We start from the raw sequence: 19,498 nt of genomic DNA, 5'->3' as shown, positions 1-19,498 counted from the left end.
TGGTATACACAAGAATATTTAGCAGAATAACTGTTTATAACCCTGAATATTAGAAGGATTTTTGAAAGATCCTATAATTCAATGCATTGTTTTTCTTTCAGATGAACTGAACACTAGACCTGTTGAAATTCTAATTTATTTATTTTTTTCTTTCCCACAAAAATTATTATTACAAGACTTTTGTTACATATGGTTCTGTGGCGCTTTTAACAGAGTGCATGAATTGTAAACAAATATAGTTACATGTTTTTCATGCATTACAAAACCAGCTCCAAATGTATGACTTTTTTAATATGATAAGTTTTTCATGCATTACAAAACCAGCTCCAAATGTATGTATTTTTTTATTGAAAGACGAGTCAGGATAAAAGAGCTCAGGTGAAAGTAGAAGCTAAAATGTCATACAGTAGTTGCTTCAGTTACCATTATTAGTTAGGTTTAGTGCAAGTGGTTATTTCCAAACAAGAAACATTTAGCGACACTCACAGGACATTTCATTACCAAGCTGCTGAAATACATACAACAACCAACATAATAAAATATCACCAGATTTACGTTCATCTGTTGCGGATAAAACCAAACACGATTTTAGTGCAGGCCTTTGCAAGTCACTGGACAATTAACTTTGATTGTGTTACAAAACATACAAACAAGTAATATTTTGCTACAGGCATGTTTTTCCAATGAGGCTGGGTTGATTATGGAAGAACCTTCTGGGTTACAGTATAAAATACTCGTAACCTGGGTTCATAAGTTCAGAGGTTCAAGGCCAGCCTTTGAATTTGTTGGTGTTGTCAAAATGTCTTCAAGCACTATTACTATCACAGAAAGCAATAACATTGCTGTCACGCATAAATCATTCCCACACCTCAACCAGCTTAGTGCAGATTTCCCTGGCTAGGGTTTCTCCACAAAGACTTTAGGCATATTGTTGTGTATATTGGATGGACAGATGGATGCAGGAAAAAGGAAAACAGATATACTGAAGTATTCTACCTTCACCATCTGTATAGAACTAAAACTGTTACAGTTATCATTTTGGTGGAGCAGTGTTGCAATTCTGTGACAGCAATCATAAACCAGATCACATTTTATGATGGGTAAAGGTGACCCTGCTATCTTGCATTAAGCAAGCTGACATTTGTGACCAACTTGATACACAGCAGAGGAAAAAGAAGACAAAGAAGAAGAAAAAAGTAGTAACAAATCGTTTAATACTGACTTTTTCGAAGTCAGTTCCCCATCACAATTCAGTTCTTAAAAGCTTAAACGCAATTTATAACCCTCATGTTCTGTTTAGTCTCTGATAGACCTTAAGGTCATTTTAATATCTCTAGAAATTTATTTCATATCGAAGAATCAGACTGATATTTCATGACTTTTCCTAATCTTATGATAACTTGATGATTATAAACCAAATACATAAATACAAATACAACTGCCCCTCATGAAGAATGTTGCATAACCGGTTCGGAGTCTCAGTGACCCTGAATATTAAACATTAATAAATGCATGATTTTTTTCATCAAGATTTTCTCACATCTGTACACACAGTACAGATACACTGCTGCCAGCTGTCTACTTTAATCTGTTTTACTGTGTTTTTGCAGAGTGTGTTTTTTAGGGGGTCAATCTGAACCCAAACAGGAAAAAGCAAATATAGACGAGATGATATGACTATGTAAGATGAACATTTTTTTTTTTTTGGTAGATAAAGGAAAAAAAAAAAAAAAAAAAAAAAAAATTATATATATATATATATATATATATATATATATATATATGTATATGTGTGTCTATGTATAGTGGAATTATTTAGCTTAAAATGCAACATTCTGTACAGTATTATATTGCGGCGCTATTGTGGGATAATTTGCTTCACTACCATGGAAAATAAATAAATAAAAAATAAATAATGTGCGACAAAACTTTTTCAAAGATTTTGTGTCACCCATATGGCCTTACTCCCAGAAGTTGTGTGAAGCCAGCCAATCAGATGAAATTCCTAAGTTTTGTGTGAAACATGCATCAGCCAGATGAATGGTCTTCTCTTTGAGGATGCAATCCAAATGGCCTTTTATTTGCTCTCCAAAGCCAATTCTGCTTGCATTTGGTGCAAAAGCGAGTGTTAATTTTGGACATGGCATTCTGAATAAACAAACCTAAAATAAATACTGATTATGACCTATTCCAAAGCCATAAGGAAACAGGAAAGACTTTCAAGCAACACTGACCCATTACCTTGCTCAGTGTAAACAATTTCTCAATGTAAACAGCTGACACTTAAGTTTGAATACACTGCTCAGTTTTTATCCACTTTTGAGTTTTAGTCATGCTTTTGTTAGTACATCAAGTGAAACTAAATGAAAATCAGAAATGTTGCGACTAGAGCTGAAATAAAGTGATTTTTTTTTATTATTATTTTTTATTTTTATTTAATTTCCAATTCGATTTAGTTTTAGTTAACTAGTAACCCTGTCTAAAAGCATGCTTTGTGGTTTAAGAAACTGAATTGACCCTCAGAATATTTGCATAATAGCTAATTCTTTCTGTTAGCTAGTAAATTAGCTATGATCTTGTCAGAGACTTACAACATGAAATGAGACAAGCTTAGCTTCAGGTTGCCTCTTCCAAATGGTTTTGTAACCTTTTGGATAAAGCCACTGTATATTTCCTATCAAGTTATTACTATTGAGATTAGCTTGGTAATTAATCACGCTGGTTTAATTGGATTTCCTGTAGCCTGTTCATATGGTAGCACTTGAAGCAATGCATTGATCATAGGAAGTGAATTGATAAGGACCGACTCTCAATTCTCAGACTCCAGTGATCCATAACCCCGCTGATAGGCCTGACTGGAATGAAGGAGTGCATGTCTGTAATCAGGTGCGCACGCAGAGGTCAGGTGACTCTGGGTCCACGTGTGCAGAATGCAGAGGAAGTTCAGTCAGGCTCCTGAAAGAAATCAATGTGCCTCTGTTGCAGCATCAGTGTTTAATTCAGCCCCTGACATTTTTTTTCTTTTTCTTCTTTCTTTCCCTCCTTTTCTTTAGTCTTAGGCTTTGATGGTAATTTAATGACCCGCCAGGAGTGGACGGGTAATCTATTTATAAGAGCCTTAATGTATGTATCCACATCCGATCTTAATTAATACAAACGGAGACAGCTGCTGTGATATCTATGCTCTGCTGCTATAGGAATGATGGGCAGAAAAAAAAAATGGGTCATGGGGGTTTGCGTGAACCCATTCGGAATTCACGGCTTGTCATAACAGGCTCTACCCTAATTTCCATCTATTTTCCCCTATTTTTTGCCTTCCTCATTTTCTGTGACAGTCATGTCTGAAGGACACATAGGTGTGATTAACATTGCGGTTCAGAATCTGATATTATGTGTGAAATACTACAGCTTCACTCAAGTGCCTGTCCAAAACTCTGAGATTAAAGGACTAGGTCTTGTCCTTCATATTTTATATTTTGCTGCTAGATTTTTACTTGCTGCTATAATTGGTCGCACTTTATTTTAATGTCAAATTTTTGCTATTAACAAACCATTAACTACAAATTTTGCCTCAATAATTTCCTAATTGGCTGCTTATTAACAGTTAGTAAATTAGTTGTTAAATTTAGATTTTGGTTAGGATTAAGGATGTAGAATATGGCCATGCAGAATATGTGCTTTAAAAGTACTAATAAACAGCCAATATGTTAATAATAGGCCTGTGGTAACATTTTATTTTAGGGTCTCTTAACTAGTTGCTTATTAGCATGCACATTACAAGAATATTAGCCATTTATTAGTACTAATTACTAACTAGACCTTATTCTACATCTCTAATCCTACCCAATACCTAAACTTAACAACTACCTTACTAACTATTAATAAACAACAAATTAGGAATTTACTGACGTGTTTTGTAAATCAATTTTGGTCTGTTCCTCATGAAATGACAATTTGTTCATCTGTATTTGGCTTAAGAATTTAAGCAGACATATAAATCATGAATTTCAATGGATCTCATTAGGTGGAATGTTAGTGTTTCTCCATCATTTAGGTTACTTTTAATATAGATGACAAGTTAAACAAATTACTTTTATTAAACCTTCATGATGCTTTTAGTATAAAAAATTGAAGTTTAAAGTACCACCAACTTCTGTCGCCTTACATTACTCTCTTTTTTTTGTTGTTGTAATTTCATGTTCGAAAAATAATTATTTTGGTTCCGAATGAGATGAGGGTGAGTAAATTATGACAGGATTTTTAGTCCATTCAGTGTTTACAGACTGAAGTTTTCGGATGCTTTTTTAAAGACATCTTAACTGCCCAGTCATATCACCTTGTCCTGTGGTCTGATATTTAAGAGGATCTGATAAGAGAGAAGGCCTCCTGTGCAACTCCCCCAACGGCCCTTTACGGGTAATTGAATTTATTTCAGGATCACCGCACTGCCGCCAAACAAAACCCACGAGAACAGCACTACATCATGTCCTATCAAACATGTCTTTTACTTCACCCGGTTGTGCTTCTTATCAAGCGTGTGTTTATTTATTTATTTGGAAAGAAAGAGTGCTGTGGCCGAGCAGGCCTGAGATTGGAGCACTGGTGGATGACGAGAGATGAGGGGTGAGTGGGTGCAGAGCTAAAGCTGAGCCTCATTGATCAAATGATGGAGAGCTCATGAGTTCTCAAAGACGGAGGAGTAACCAGCCATGGGCAGTCACATAATGAATGGAAAGCATCTTTTGACCACAGGCAGGATGCATTTTAAAGACAGTGCTTAAAGAATATGGCACAATACAAAGTGCTCATGCAAATGTGTTGAAAGCTATGTGATTTACCCCATAAAGCCATGCATGCATGGATATTTGTTGTTGAGTATCATATGTGACCCTGGACCACTAAACCATTTTTTTTTTTATTGAGATTTATACATCAATAATATATTAATACCGAATAAATAAGCTTTCCACTGATGTATGGTTTGTTAGGATAGGACAATATGTGGTTGATATACAACTATTTGAAAATACTACAAATATATGCTTTCCATTGATGTATGGTTTGTTAGGATAGGACAATAATCTGGGTGTGCCACATTTATTGTCAGATTACTGTGCAAAATTATTAACCCTAACCATAACCATGCCCCACATAACCATAAAACTATATAAAATAATATAGCTGCAAGCAGCAATACGGGGCCAAGCTATGTAAGGCACAGCAAGCAGACCAAGTATGGCGCACATCAAGTACAGCAGCGCAGCAAGCATTTAAGCACCAAGAGCAGTGCAGAGCCTGAAGAACAAAACATCAGAAATCGGGGACTGTACTTTTATGCGGCTCGCCCCGAAGATCATTTGAGCAAAAAAAACGGAAGACTGTACTTTTCAAAATGGCTACCACTGTAATGGGCGGAGTCTTAATGTATGATAATGTTTGTGATCTGCATGATGAGAGCAATCAGGTGTACTATGTCTCATTGTCTCATAGGGCTGCCATAGACTCCCATTTGCAGAAGAATAATATACATTACACTCAGGATCGCCAATAACATAGTCATAACATAGTGCCTGTTAGCTGCACTGTAAAACCTGATGAGTTAGTTCAACTTAAACCGTTTGAGGAAACCGATTGCCTTAAATCCTTTTAATTTATTAACTCAAAAAATCTAAGCATAAAAAAAATATTTGATTTGTATCCAAGTAACTCAGTAACTTATTGTTAAGATAACTTGGGTAAATAAAGTTAATAGTACTAAGTCCATTCAATTAATATAACTCAAATCTATGAAGTACACTGTAAAACCCGAATAAGTAAGCAGAACTAGCAGATTTTTATTTTGTACTTAAACATTTCAAGTTACAATTAAAATGTATGAGTACATTAATTCATAGAATTAACTTAAAACTTTCAATTGATCTCAGTGTGAACACTTTTATTAGTATAAACTCAGTTAGCTTTTAAAAGCTAATCTGCTTACATACTAATTTGCTAACATATTAACAATAGTGTTATACAGAAGCTGTATGAGCGTAACAATATAAAGGGATCATTTGCTCTCAAATCAAGCTGCATTTAGAGTGCCATCGGCAAAGCATGCTGGGAAATAGACATCAAAGCCGTTTCAGTTAAACTTAAGTTTGTCTAAATTAAAATAAATAATTTCATAAAACTCAAAACAATGAAACAGTTTAGTTTACTTAAAATATATCAGCTATTTGAACTTGAAAGAAAAACAAAGTGCTAAATACTCAGTTAATTTCACTGAACTTATTCGTTTATTTTTATTTTTTCCTACTCAAACCAATTAATTATTTTGAGCGTTAGGGTTTACAGTGATGCTTAAAGGGCGAGACGGCGTGGCCGTTTTGAGCATTATGACACCATATATTGATTTTTATTTCTGTGCCCCTGAGAGTATGATTTAGAATTTTCAGTGGCGTCACAGAACTGCCAGATTCAAACTGCTTTCGCGCGTTGGCTGCTGAGCCAGAGACGGACGCGCTCAGCGCTTGTCATATATCAAACAATTATCATATAACTAATATGCAGTGTTTTCAACCACATAATGTTTATTTTAGGTTTCATACATTTAAATATACATAATCACTAGTAAAACAATACATTGGTAGTTTGTAAAATACACACTGATGTCTATGGAAGCAGTAAAATTACTATCTATATATTCAAATGTAATTTGCCTATGTGTTTTATTCATATATCAGACACACATAGCAGAACAATAAAGTTTACTCTATTCTCACAGTTCAACAGCCACTTACTTTCATGTATTTCGGGAGAAACTGGGGAATTCAAGTGCTGTACCAGAGACAGTTTGGCTGTACGTTAAATCCGGCTGACAGGACTCTGAACTGCAGCGCTCATCTCGTTAGATCAAGATAGTTTATAAAGGTTTTTAAACGAAGAATCGGAATATCAAATAGTTGACATGGTAAGCGTGTCAATGTTTGTGAATATTTTTTTTAACGAAATAAAACGAATAGCGATACATCTGTTAGTTATTGTGGCCGCGGTGTGTCACGTGACAGTCATGACGCGTCGCCATGGAAACAAGGGGTCAGTTAAAATATTTGTAACTTATGCATGAAAGGGTTGATTTTAAAAAATTTATTTTCTAAGTAAACAACAATAGCCCAAGTTTAGTAAACGTTTTTTTATTGAGACTATAAAAATAATTCTGCATCTATTTTTAGGTGTGCCAGCTGCCACTGTGGGTGGCACCGGCACACCCTGGCACACCCGTGGCTACGCCACTGCTACAAATATACCCATGCTACTTAAGACTGGTTTTGTGCTCCAGGGTCACATATTTGAAACATCATGCATTATTATTATTATTATTATTATTATTATTATTATTATTATTATTATTATTGTCTTTTTATTAGTTTTTATATTTATACACAAGAGAGAGAGAAATAAATAAATAAATAAATAAATAAATAAATAAATAAATAGCAAAAACAACAATGGAAACATCATGCATAATTTTTAATAACTCATATAGTATGATGGATAAAAGTATGATGGTCATACACAAGGAGGATCTTCCAATGATTATTTAGCGACTAAATCTTTCAAGATTCAAAATAATGCAAAAACTAAGATTGTGAAAGACTAAACATCATGATTATGAACACATCATATAGCTTAGCCTTCAATATTCACTATCTACATTGATCATTTTCAGCTGGGAAGCCATAAGCAAATTGTCAGCAAACTTAACAATTACAACTATGCCTAAAGCATGTACAACACTTGAGTTCTTGAATGGCCATTAGTGTAAATGTCAGAAACACAGAAACCATGACATACTGGCTATATCAGGCAAGTCTGCATATGAAATTATGACATTTTTTTTTCTTGCAATTATGATTATTCTTACGATTGTGAGTTTATATCTAAAAATTTTGACTTCTTTTCTCAGACTCAAGTTTTTTTTTTTTTTTTTTTTTCACAGTTGCTGTAATGGTCAAATCATTTTAAGTCAATCAACCTTTTAGAGAAATACATTAATAGTTAATATTAAACTGTTTTAAATGATTGAAAAAATGATTGAAATGGGGTAGAGTGAAAGTCTAAGAACAGAAATGACAACTATGTGGCTCTAAAGTTTATTTACAGTAACTCAAAAATGCTTTGCAGCTGGTTCCCATTGCAAGACATAAAGGGATTCAAAATTACCATAATCCTTTACTATAAGTACAGCATTTATAAATGCCACACATAAATTAATTTATGTGTTGATTGATCAGAGTAGAGGCGGTAGCAACTTAAGAGTTTACAATGTACCATAGTGAGTATAAAGTTGATTATACTTAGTGAAGAATCAGTTGAATAGCTGATGTGAACAATATCAGCCTGAGAGTGTCAGTAGTGTTTGGGGAACCTGTTTTGAAACAATAGCTACCAGTCAGTGCCCTGAGCTGTAGGCCATGTTTCCCATTGATGATCCATTGAATACGCTTGCGGTCTCAAGCACTGATCTCTGCTGCACTTTAATAACAACTCATGAAAGTTGTTTTCTGTTTACTATTGATTCTCTCTTAATGGTCATTTGGAATGATTAAAGAGTATATGTGCACTTGTGCTCCTCTGAGGCCTTATAAAGTATTGGGCAAAGCACTCTTTTCATTACTATCCACAAAGGTTAGAATGACCCGTGACAGATCTCAACCCGCCAGCAGTTTTATAGTCCAAAACAGACTCCCTTTACTCGCTCTCCAATTTAGTTTCTTATTAATTTGCCTGGATTGGAAGGTATGGGGAATAATCAGGGTATGGCACACTCAAAGAAACATGTCCAGTTTGCTTTTGGTCCACATGGAGACATAAAGAGATACAAAAGTTCAAAAAGTTTAGAAAGTGTCTCAGTGTGGCTTCCGACCTTGGCTAATATATTTATGTTTATATCAATATATTTTACAGGAGGGTGTAAAAAACAGTTAAAGTTTCAGGTAAACAGTTTTCAGTCCTCAGTTAAAGTTTATAAATTGATTTGTTCTTAATTATAAAAAAAAAAAAAAAAAAAAAAAAAGAAATCTCCTGCATTTGAAATGGACTGAAAAAATGCAAGAAACAATGAGAGTTTATAATTAAAGTAAATTTAATTTGCAAACTATACAAACTGTCTAAAGATCTGAAGTCAATTTCCTAAAATCTGTTAACAGTGATTACTAAACATTACATGTGGCTGCAGATGATTGTTGTCTGACACTTGACAGTAGTATCTGATAACTTTGCAGTTTTTAATCTAAAGAACAAAAAAAAAAAAAAAAAAGTTCCTAAGAAATGTAACAGTTTTTATTTTAATGACACTCAAATCAAATTACCTGATACCCAAGCTTAGTAACAAAGCCCAATTGCTCAAGTAATCCAAGCTAATATTGGGAATTTTATGCCAAGCGTTTTCCTGTGTTCACCTGAATATGATACTTAACTGTGCATATGACACCCTTCAATCTTAATCAGTTTCCAAATTCAAAGTTATAAGTTGCTCCATGAGTGATAATGGAGATTTAATAATAATATTAATAATAAAAGGGTATGGAATAAAAATGATATATAATGACTATGCTGTGCTAGATGGAGATGGACTATGCTGTGAAAATAAGATAGAAAGATTTAAATAAAAAGCATGCAATGATAAAACATAACATTTGGAAAATCAAAACAAAGGTTCACTTATAGCCAATATGATACTTACAGCAATTCAGGACATGTATGTCTGACAACATTTACAGGAATCCATCATTTGCTCCACTGACAAAGGAACAAGACAGTCGGTGGGCAGAGCTACAGTATAATGCAGCGAATTAAATACACAAGTTGCAAAAACTAAATGCTGAAGATAAAATGTGTATTTGTGTTGATATAAATAGTGTATAACCTAAAGAAACCTGCAGTGGTTCTTGATCCCGAAATTAGCTTAGACAAGCAGTGCTCCATAAACAAATGATCTGTGTCAGCTATATCTTTGCAGGTGTGTAATGAAGGATTGTTGAAATAACCAAACAACTAAAGTAAACCTAATTAAGGCTGATTATTTTTTGTAAAATGCAGACCATTTTGTGAAAGAGAACATTACATACATGTACTGCAATTCAATTTCAAAAGAAAAGAGCATGTTAAATCTATTTAAAAATTTTGGCTTTTAAATCTTTATTTAGAATGCATCAACGGAGCCCTACACATGGCATGCAGGAAAAAAAAAAAAAAAAAAAAATAGGAGGCTAAATCGTGCACACAATTTACTATATCCTTCCCTTAATTTATAAATTGTGCGCACAATTTACTAATTCGTTACCTTGATTTGCTAAATCATGCACATTATTTATAAATCGAGGGAACTAATTAGTAAATTGCACGTATGATTTAGCAAATCGAGGGAACAAATTAGTAAATAGAGGGAACGAAATAGTAATCGTGTGCACGTTTTAGTACATCGAGGGAACGAATTAGTAAATTGTGTGCACAATTTCTTGCATGTCATGTGCGGGGCTCCATATGCACCTGTGTCTGTGTGTGTAACTTTTTTTTTTTTTGTCCATTTCCACTTTAAAGTATAGTACTGTATTTTCTAGTAGGCAAAATTGTTCTTTTAAGCTCTCAATTTTCTGTGTGGGAGGTTTTATAGAAAACTGTCCTCGGAGAAAAGTTTACCTCTGAGAGAGCCTAAAATGCTCGACAGATTAGATAATACCTCTATCACATAAAGCTTAACTTCTTCAGTCATTTTTTCTGACACTGCAGTATATTTGCAAAGGCCCTTGACGGCAAACTCTACTTTTGTTTGCAGAACGGCCCTCATCCACGAACTCAGGAAACCCTACCGCCGCCACTAAATACTGGAACTTTTCTTGGACAGCAGAGGACGAGCTAACTTTCCCTGAGGATCCTGTATCAACTTCAGGTAAGTCGCCCGGCATCAGTATCTTAAAGCTTCTTGACCTCAGAGACAAAGGCAGACCGTTTCAGGATGTGATGCGTGTAGGCAGTTGGTTGTCAGTGTGCATAAACATCCGTTTCTCATTCAACACACGCTCTCATAGCTTTTGACTGCCTGGTCTTGAACTCGCAGTAAGCATCAAGCTGTAAGGATTACAAATGATGTAACAAGCCACATCTAAAAGGATGTTTTAAAGAAGATAGCCCAGAAACTCTATCAGCCTTGTGCACTCAATGCATTCAGAATCTACCGTTAAGATGCATTCAATGCTTTTACAGTATATCTTGGTTAAGTGCATTGCTGTTGAGAATGTTCCAAAGTGTAATCTACAATAAACGATTACCTCGTGGTGCATTATAAGATCATATTTTTAAGCAGTGTAGATGGCAGCCTTGAAGGGAAGCAGTATAGTGGAATAACAAGTTATGGGAATATTATTACAGTATATAAATGTGCAAGAACATGATAAGTATGCTACATTAAAATAAATAAATAAATAAATAAATAAATAAATAAATTAATTAAAGTTCCATTCTACAATATAAAATGATGTGTCAGGTTGGCTAAAAATATGGAAACATCTGAATTAACTGGTTTTATTCAGGTAAATATATTATCAACCAGATGCTACAAATGTCATGTCTGTGGGTCAGATAATGTAGTGTATATTCAATTAAAAGTCAACAACATTAACAACGGACCATTTTAAGACTAGAAAACACAACACAATTAAAAAAATAAAATACAATAAAAATAATAATCCATAAAGGGCTGTAAAATGATCTATATTAGATGTAATGGATTTAAGAAAAAGGATTTGGTCTTTACCTTTATTTTCACAAATTTATAAGGAGATGAAATGTAATAATAAAAAGTGTTGGGGGAAACAACGTGAGTGACATAATCAGATACTTTTTTTCAAGTAACTAGTGAAGTAACACATTACTTTCAAATTTACAAGAAATATATGAGTTACTTTTTCAAATAAGTAACACAAGTTACTTTGTTTTCCAATTTATTCACTGACACCTCTCCTGTCCAAGTGTTAAGAGAACCTGGGAGTGAGGTGCAAAGGCACTTATTTCAGCAGGAGGCTTATTAGTTTAATCTTTGGTGTGAAAAAGCCTTTACATTTGCTAAAATTATAACTTCTGGGATTTTTGCAAGCCCAGCTCAGGTAATTAAAAGTAACATAAAGTAATGCAATGCATTACTATATATATATATATAACCTTCAGACACTGCAACATTCCCACAACCATACACAGAACATGCTGTTTGAAAGATGGATTAACTTTCTTTTTGGGCAGATGTCATCAAGCTCTCCTATTTTTCAATCCCAACCACAATTAATCAATGGGACTCCGCTCTGGTACAGTGTGTAATGCCTACGTTTCATGATCAAGTCCTGTTATATATATATATATATATATATATGTGTGTGTGTTCGTGCGTGTGTGTGTGTGTGTGTGTGTGTGTGTGTGTGTGTGTATATATATTAAAATTTCTGCAGTTAAATGTCCTGTTACACTCTGAAATATGTCAGATTATAGAAGTAGACATTTCTAAGAATAACATACTTAGTAGGACATTTTTAATATTATGGTAATGGAATATGATAAGCAGCAGCCAGGGAATTGTTCAAAACGAGTTTGCACATTTGTTTCCATGGGTGGATGAATCTAAATCCACATATCACCTGTGAGAGCTTCAATAAAACTCTTTGGGGCCTTGTTCATATCAGGGAGGAGCAGTGAATGGTTTTGTCAGTTATCCCATAGGGCCCAGACAACAATGAAAGTCTCTGAAGAACCACAGTTTATGTCAGAGGTCAGACTGTCTGCCATAATTTAGCTGTGCCGTTGCCAAGAGCTGTCACAAATGGCTGTTTATGCAACATTTCTTCCCTTCCAACATTTCCCTCAAATCTCGTTCCCACTCGTGTCCAATTCAGGATGATTGACATGTGGAGATTGAAGCTAGAGTGGCTGTAGCTTGAGCCCTTTCAGACTGGGTAATTAGTGTCCCTCCACTGGCCATGTTCTCCTTGATTTATGTTTGGCGCCGGAAAGCTGACAATGTCAGCCATCCATCGACATGATTCAGACACTGGGGTGGTCTGGATTTTCAGAGTCGGAGTAAAGCCCTGTATGCACTGTATGAATTTTTTTTTTGGAATCCTATAAAATAATACTCTGGCAGATGTACAATGTGATCTCAAGAAGAAAGACAAAGCAGCAGTCCAAAATCTAAATAATTTGATTACCATGCACCATAAAAGTTCATTTCAAAAAAGAAACTAAGCGGCATCAATGAATTTGAATTGAGGTGTTTGTAAAAAGTGGCAGTGTGAGTGTGGGAGGATTTTGAACAGTCAGGCATAGCATGATGTGGTGCTTTTCATTCAGTACGAGACGCCTTTCTATTGTTCTTCTGCAGACGCAAACCGTAAGAGATTATTTTTGAACACTGACTGAATTTTGTTGGATGCCAAGATTAATCGCAAAGAGTATTCATATTCATATGTCTGTAAATGTCATACAAGACGATCAGAGACTCATAACTGTACCGTAAAACAACAGAAATTATTTAAGCCATGTGTCCACCAAAGCATTTTTAGCTATCTGAAAACACCAGTCACTTTCTACGATGCAATGTTTTTGTTTTTTTTTTCTCTCTTTTTTTTTTCTTCAGTTGAGACACTTTCAGTGGCAGACACATCACAAATAAAATGTTGCAAGCATTTTTCCTATCAATATTTGTAATAGTCCAGGAATCCCGTCTGATACAGACATGAATACACGGACACAAGCAATGTTAACTTCTCCTCCATTGTTGTTAAGTTGTAGTACAGGTAGGATGTGATGATTTGTCAGTGTGTTATTTTCCCCACCCCTCCTCCAATGAAAAAAAAAAAAAAAAAGACAGTAATGAACGGTGCGGTTTAACCAAAGTCGAACATTCTTTAACTCTCTGCACCAAGAAAAAACATCAACAAGACGCTGCCACACTGCTGGCATTCGTGGCGTTCCTACTTAAAACAATCTGTGTGGACACATAGATTTACGATTCCAAAAATTTGTTGTGCCCAAAACCATGTAGCTTGCATTGGGCTTGAAACAGCTGTCCTTCTTTATTCCATTACATTCACAATTGCAAAAAACATGTTTTAGTAACGGCTCACGCCTCCAATATTTACAAAAAAAGAAAGCCTCCCGAGGGTACACAAGTCATGCATATCGGTTTATGGAGCCTGACATTGCCAGCTTTGATCTAATCTGTGAAGCAAAGCAGCCGCTCAGTCTTGAGTTCACAAATGAACAGGGTGCCACTCTGATGTCACAGCGATGTCACCGCTTCCAGTCTCCCCACTGTTCAAAAAAATCACCTCAATCTCTACAACCAAATTCATTTTGATTCGACCCAGATAGCTGAACACAGCATGGCCCCAACCATAATGGGGTGCGCAAAGCTCCAATCTTCTCCCAGCTGCAGAAATTTGCAAATGAATTCAAATAGGGCCGTTGGGAGAATCAGACATGTTGGCTCAGCTGAGCCCTATATGTTTTCAAGCAGACGAACAAGGAGAAGCAGTTGCCCTCGACGAAGATGAATCACACGCGCCACCACTGGCAAAACGATAGACTGCAGTGTTTCCACAGCATCTGTTGCATGCTGGTGTGTATTACACCCGGTGAAAGGGTGGCAGAGGGGGGCTTGGCTGAATGCTGCCATCACCCAAAACACCCAGCACTCCAAATGGAGATTGATCCGCCACTCCACGGCCATGACACCAGGACTAATACTCTCTTTTGTTTTGCCATGGTTCTCTGCCAAAACAAGCCCCTGGCACAGATGGTGTGTATGCATGCCAGGAGACTGGCACCTTTTGTCCGGTGGAGAGAAGACTGTAAATAAAAAAATAAATAAATACATTTAAAAAAAAGTGCATTTTAGCTCACCTGTTGTCAGTAGTTACAGGGTTGGCTGATGTGTTTGTTGTTTTGCAATTGGTTTAGACTGAAAGGTACAATCATCAAAACATTAATTTATAAATTAATCCTTAAATGGCAAAATAACAGCACAAAGCTGGATGGTCAGTTCTTTTTCGACAAGATTTGTACTGGATCAAGCTTGATCCTGATTCATTGTCTTCAGAATTGGATCCAGACCTCATGCCCCTTTACCAAACATTTCCTTTAGCTGCTTATAAGAGTTTTGACCAATTTTGGACAATTACTCAACATAAATGAAACACTGTCTTGACATTCTCCTGTAAAATGCCTTGATACACTCTTGAATTATTGTTGTTATTATTATTATTATTACTATTATTTCAATGATTGCAAAATTTCAAGACCATGAGTCAACAAAACAGCACTAAACCATAATGTTCCTGTCACCATGCTTCACGTGTTTGTGTGCGTTTTTTCTTCTAAACAAACTTTGTGCATTTTTGCCAATAATTGTCAACTGTTAACAAGATTTATTTTGTTCAGCAGTGGTTTCTTACATAATGTCCTTTCATGAACACCATTGTTGTTCAGAGTTTTTACGACAGCAGACATATGAACAAAGACGTTCACAAAGTTTTCTTAAAGTCTTTTCCGCAAGGTCTTATCCTTGGAATCTCTCTTTTAGATGAAGATCAGACTAAATCAGATTTTTGTTTTAAGTTTCATTGCAATCACTGACAATTTCTAAATGTAATCAAAAAATGTGATTTACACACCAATGTTTTCTGCTCTACACAATATAACTTTGATCCAGTGCTACTTGCAGTCAGTTGTGACTTATTTTCTTGAAAATATGATAATTAATGCATAAATTGTGCATATAGCCAGGTGCTCTGGCTGGCTGCAGGAACAAAGCTGGTTGCTGAGCTGTTCTGGGTCGTTGCTAGCATGATAGTTATTCTAGATATTCTGGTGCCTTGATGTGTCTTGTGGTGCCTCCTAAAATTTCAATCATGAAGATTTTGTGCACCCATTTTATTATTAGCCTGATGACTTAGAAAATAAATAGCACACCTCATCAAGCCAGGTTGAAGTAGCATTCTTTTCCATTACAACAAACAGTGCAGGATGATTTAATGACACTAACAGTTAGCAATTTATTCAGATTATTTAAGATTCATAGGTGGAGTTTCACTTTAGTGTTTAATGCAGAAAAGCCACCTCTTTTTCCGAATTGCGTAGATGACCAGGGCCCCTGCAGGATTCCTTCTGAGGGTACGCACAGAGATCTTTATATTATTTTATTTTATTTTATTTTATTTTATTTTATTTTATTTTATTTTATTTTATGGGGTACCAAACGATCAGAGAAGCGCCCCCCCCCCCCCCCAAAAAAAAAAAAAAAAAAAATTATGATAATACAATATTGTGTTCCTGTAGCAACTGGTAGTTTAGCTACCAATGCCATAGCTGTGCATGCATATTTTATGAGTTCACATTAATAATATTTACACAATATAGCATATATAATAACATAATGTTTGTATGGTTGTCACATATTCTTATTAAATCAGCCAGTCCAAGTTTTACCAAACTCTGTCATATAATACAGACACTATCTTGTATAATGCTGTTTTAAGTAACTCTCCTAACATTTACAGACTCATATTCTGTATCTGGACCCAGTGCAGCTGGCACTCATGTACATTTTGCTAATAGATCCTCTGGGCCCACTGTCATAATATGCTGAAATGTGAGATAGTAAAAATTGATGGTGCAAGACGTGAGTTCTAGGATCCTGTCCACACCTTTCAGATACCCTTTCAAATCCCATCATGCTGTCTCCTGCACCTTTGACGTAGCAGACTATACATGCTACATTTAGCAACAGAATTCATCTGAAATGAAATGAAAGTTAGATTGATTTCCGTCAGAGGTCTATACTAAGGCAGAAAAACAAGCACGGTTGAGTTGAAGATTAATATGTTTTTGGCAATGCGGCTGTCTGCGTGCTATGTTTTATTCTATTTAGCCTGTCCATATCATTCTGTGTCTCCTCTATCTGTCAACACTGATTCATGACTCATGCATTCACCTGCCCAGTCCTCCTCAGGGTATCTGACGGGGCGATAGGAGACATGAGGTGTACACAGGCCATAAAGCGGTCAAACGGATGCATAAATATACAGCCTAAGTGAATATATCAAAAATAATGCTGAAAATAAACTGATTTATCATTATGCATAATAGACTTAACTCTGTTTATATGTCATGTTTTGTGTAAATGTGAATAAATGCAGAATAGAATAGAGTAGAATAGAATAGAATAGAATTTGAGTTAAAAATTCACTTAATTCAGTAGCTAATATAAATTCAAAGGTTTGGGATTAGTAATAGCTGTTTAAGTGTCTTGTGCTCATCAAGGCTGCATTTATATGATGAAAAAACAGTAAAAATAGTAATATTGTGAATTATTATTACAATTTAAAATAATGTTTTATTCTTTCTATTTTAATATACTTTTAAATTTTATTTTTTCCTTCGTTGCAAAGCTGAATTTTCAGCAGCAATTAGTCCAATTAGTCCAATTAGTCCAAAAAAAAAATGCCTTATGTATTTGTTTTGCTACCAAAATGGTAATGGTAAGCAAATTATTTTTTTTTTGAGATGTTAAATATTCCTTTAAGGAAATAACAGCTTATTTTCAGTTGTTAGAATCAAATAGAACACACACACACACACACACACACTTATATTTTAAAAGACTAATTATATATTGTATTAAATTGTTAGATAATCAAAACGATACATTTATAACCTAACTATTAATAAAACATACATACACACACACACACACACACATATATATATATATATATATATATATATATATATAAACAGTTCAGCAGTCCAGTTTTTTGTTGACTCGCTTTGAGCGGTCATTTGTATTCGAGTGGCCACCTGGCAGTGTTTTTGCTAACCTCCATGTGGTACCTAGTTCTCAATCTCAGTTCATGTGATAAAGGAGGCTGGGGTCACTCTGACATTACAGCCTCATTAACTGAATGCACACTCTCTTTATAGGTCTTCCCACCACCAAAAGCAAATCAAACCGTGCATCTACACTGAGCTAACTGCAACACCTAGAATGAATCAGCCACATAATTTATCCCCTGCTGAAGCAATTTAGCCTTGCCAGTTATAGTTGTATTGTGCCGTTTCTCTTCCCGATGTTATCAGCCAGCAAATTCCTTTCCGTGTGTTTTCTCTATGCATGCAAATGTGTTCAATCATTTTTCAATGAGATGGCAATCACAACTGTGATAGACAGAGAATCATAAACACCTGAAGCTAACAATTTTTTAACAACATGGACTAATGATGACAAATTTTCCAAATTATTTTATCTGTGAATTTACAAGACCTGTCTGCAGCTTATTCAATTTTTTACCTTGACTTAAGGCATCATTTCAAGTCTACTTTATCTGGCTAAGACCCACTCAATTAGACAGGGAGAGCCTGTCTAACAAGTATGACAAACCACAGTTTATTTTGTTTTGATGTGCCATTTATATCAGTCTGGAACTGGTGATTACAGACAGAGCTTGCCTTTTTTTTGTGCAATATGGATCAAATGTTAGTGAATGTGTGAGGTCTATGCGTGTGCCATCTGAGACAACTGCAGAGAGTGATTTCTACTTTTGTGTGGGGGCAGAGATGCTGGTCCGCAGATACAGAGTGTCACGGTTCAGGGTGCCTCACTGGCTCCCCCTGCTGTCTGTGTTGTCTTGTCATTTCGGCAGCTCGTGACCTGGGCAATCATTGCTGATTTTGCGACAGGGGTGCTCAGATCACAAGCTGTTTCTCCCTCACCTTTCGCTCGTTCCCCTCTTCCTTTATAACCTCTGCTTTCTTGTCCTTCCTTGTGAGTAGATTGTTTGGTGTGTTCCGTGTTCATGTTGTTATTAGTGTGTTTATTCAAGCACTTCCCTTGTTTCACTGTTCCCCAGAACACCTAATGAGGAGAGACAGCTGCGCGTTGCCTCGCTATCTCTCTGATCGCCTGTCCTGTGTGAACGCTGGGTCTGGGACAGCTTCCACAGCCCGTGAGGTCCGCATTACTCTGCCGGCTTGCTATGGAGTCCCCAAATACTAGTTTGCTGTTTTTTTTATTGTTCTATTGTTTTTGTTTTGTCTTGTGAGAAATAAATCTCTGTTTTTCACCTACTTCTCTGCATTTGAGTCCTCTCTTATCCAGGGGACCTTACAGAATCTACTCACCACGTCATGGATACAGCAGAGGAGACGAAGTTGCGCCAAGCCCTTGTGCAGCAGGGCGCTCTTCTGGGTCGGCAACAGAAGGAACTTGTGTCTTCTACCATGCCTACGCCGAGATCTCTCTCCAGCTTAAACAGCTGTCGGAGCGGCTTGATCAGCTGGAGACTAACCCTCCCGCTGCCCGAGTTGTAAAGCCTTCTCACGACCCTGATGGAGCCGTTATCTGTTGCGCTGAACCGCGGCTCAATCCTCCTGCTCCACATGTCTCACCTTCTTATCCCATCGCTTTCTGACA

General features: G+C 35.9%; 1 protein-coding gene across 1 annotated transcript in view; it reads left to right on the top strand.

Annotated features, from left to right (window-relative positions):
• alk (ALK receptor tyrosine kinase) overlaps nucleotides 1-19,498 on the top strand; it is a 395,687-nt gene that overhangs the window by 155,448 nt on the left and 220,741 nt on the right. Inside the window, exon 2 of the mRNA XM_042742958.1 lies at nucleotides 10,820-10,933. Within this exon, the coding sequence (XP_042598892.1) occupies nucleotides 10,820-10,933 (114 nt within the window). The remainder of the gene's footprint in view (nucleotides 1-10,819; nucleotides 10,934-19,498) is intronic.

Source organism: Cyprinus carpio, chromosome B17 (genome assembly GCF_018340385.1).
Source record: "Cyprinus carpio isolate SPL01 chromosome B17, ASM1834038v1, whole genome shotgun sequence".
Taxonomy (NCBI): domain Eukaryota; kingdom Metazoa; phylum Chordata; class Actinopteri; order Cypriniformes; family Cyprinidae; genus Cyprinus; species Cyprinus carpio.
Note: the sequence above shows the minus strand (reverse complement) of the source record. Positions and strands in the feature narration are given on the sequence as shown.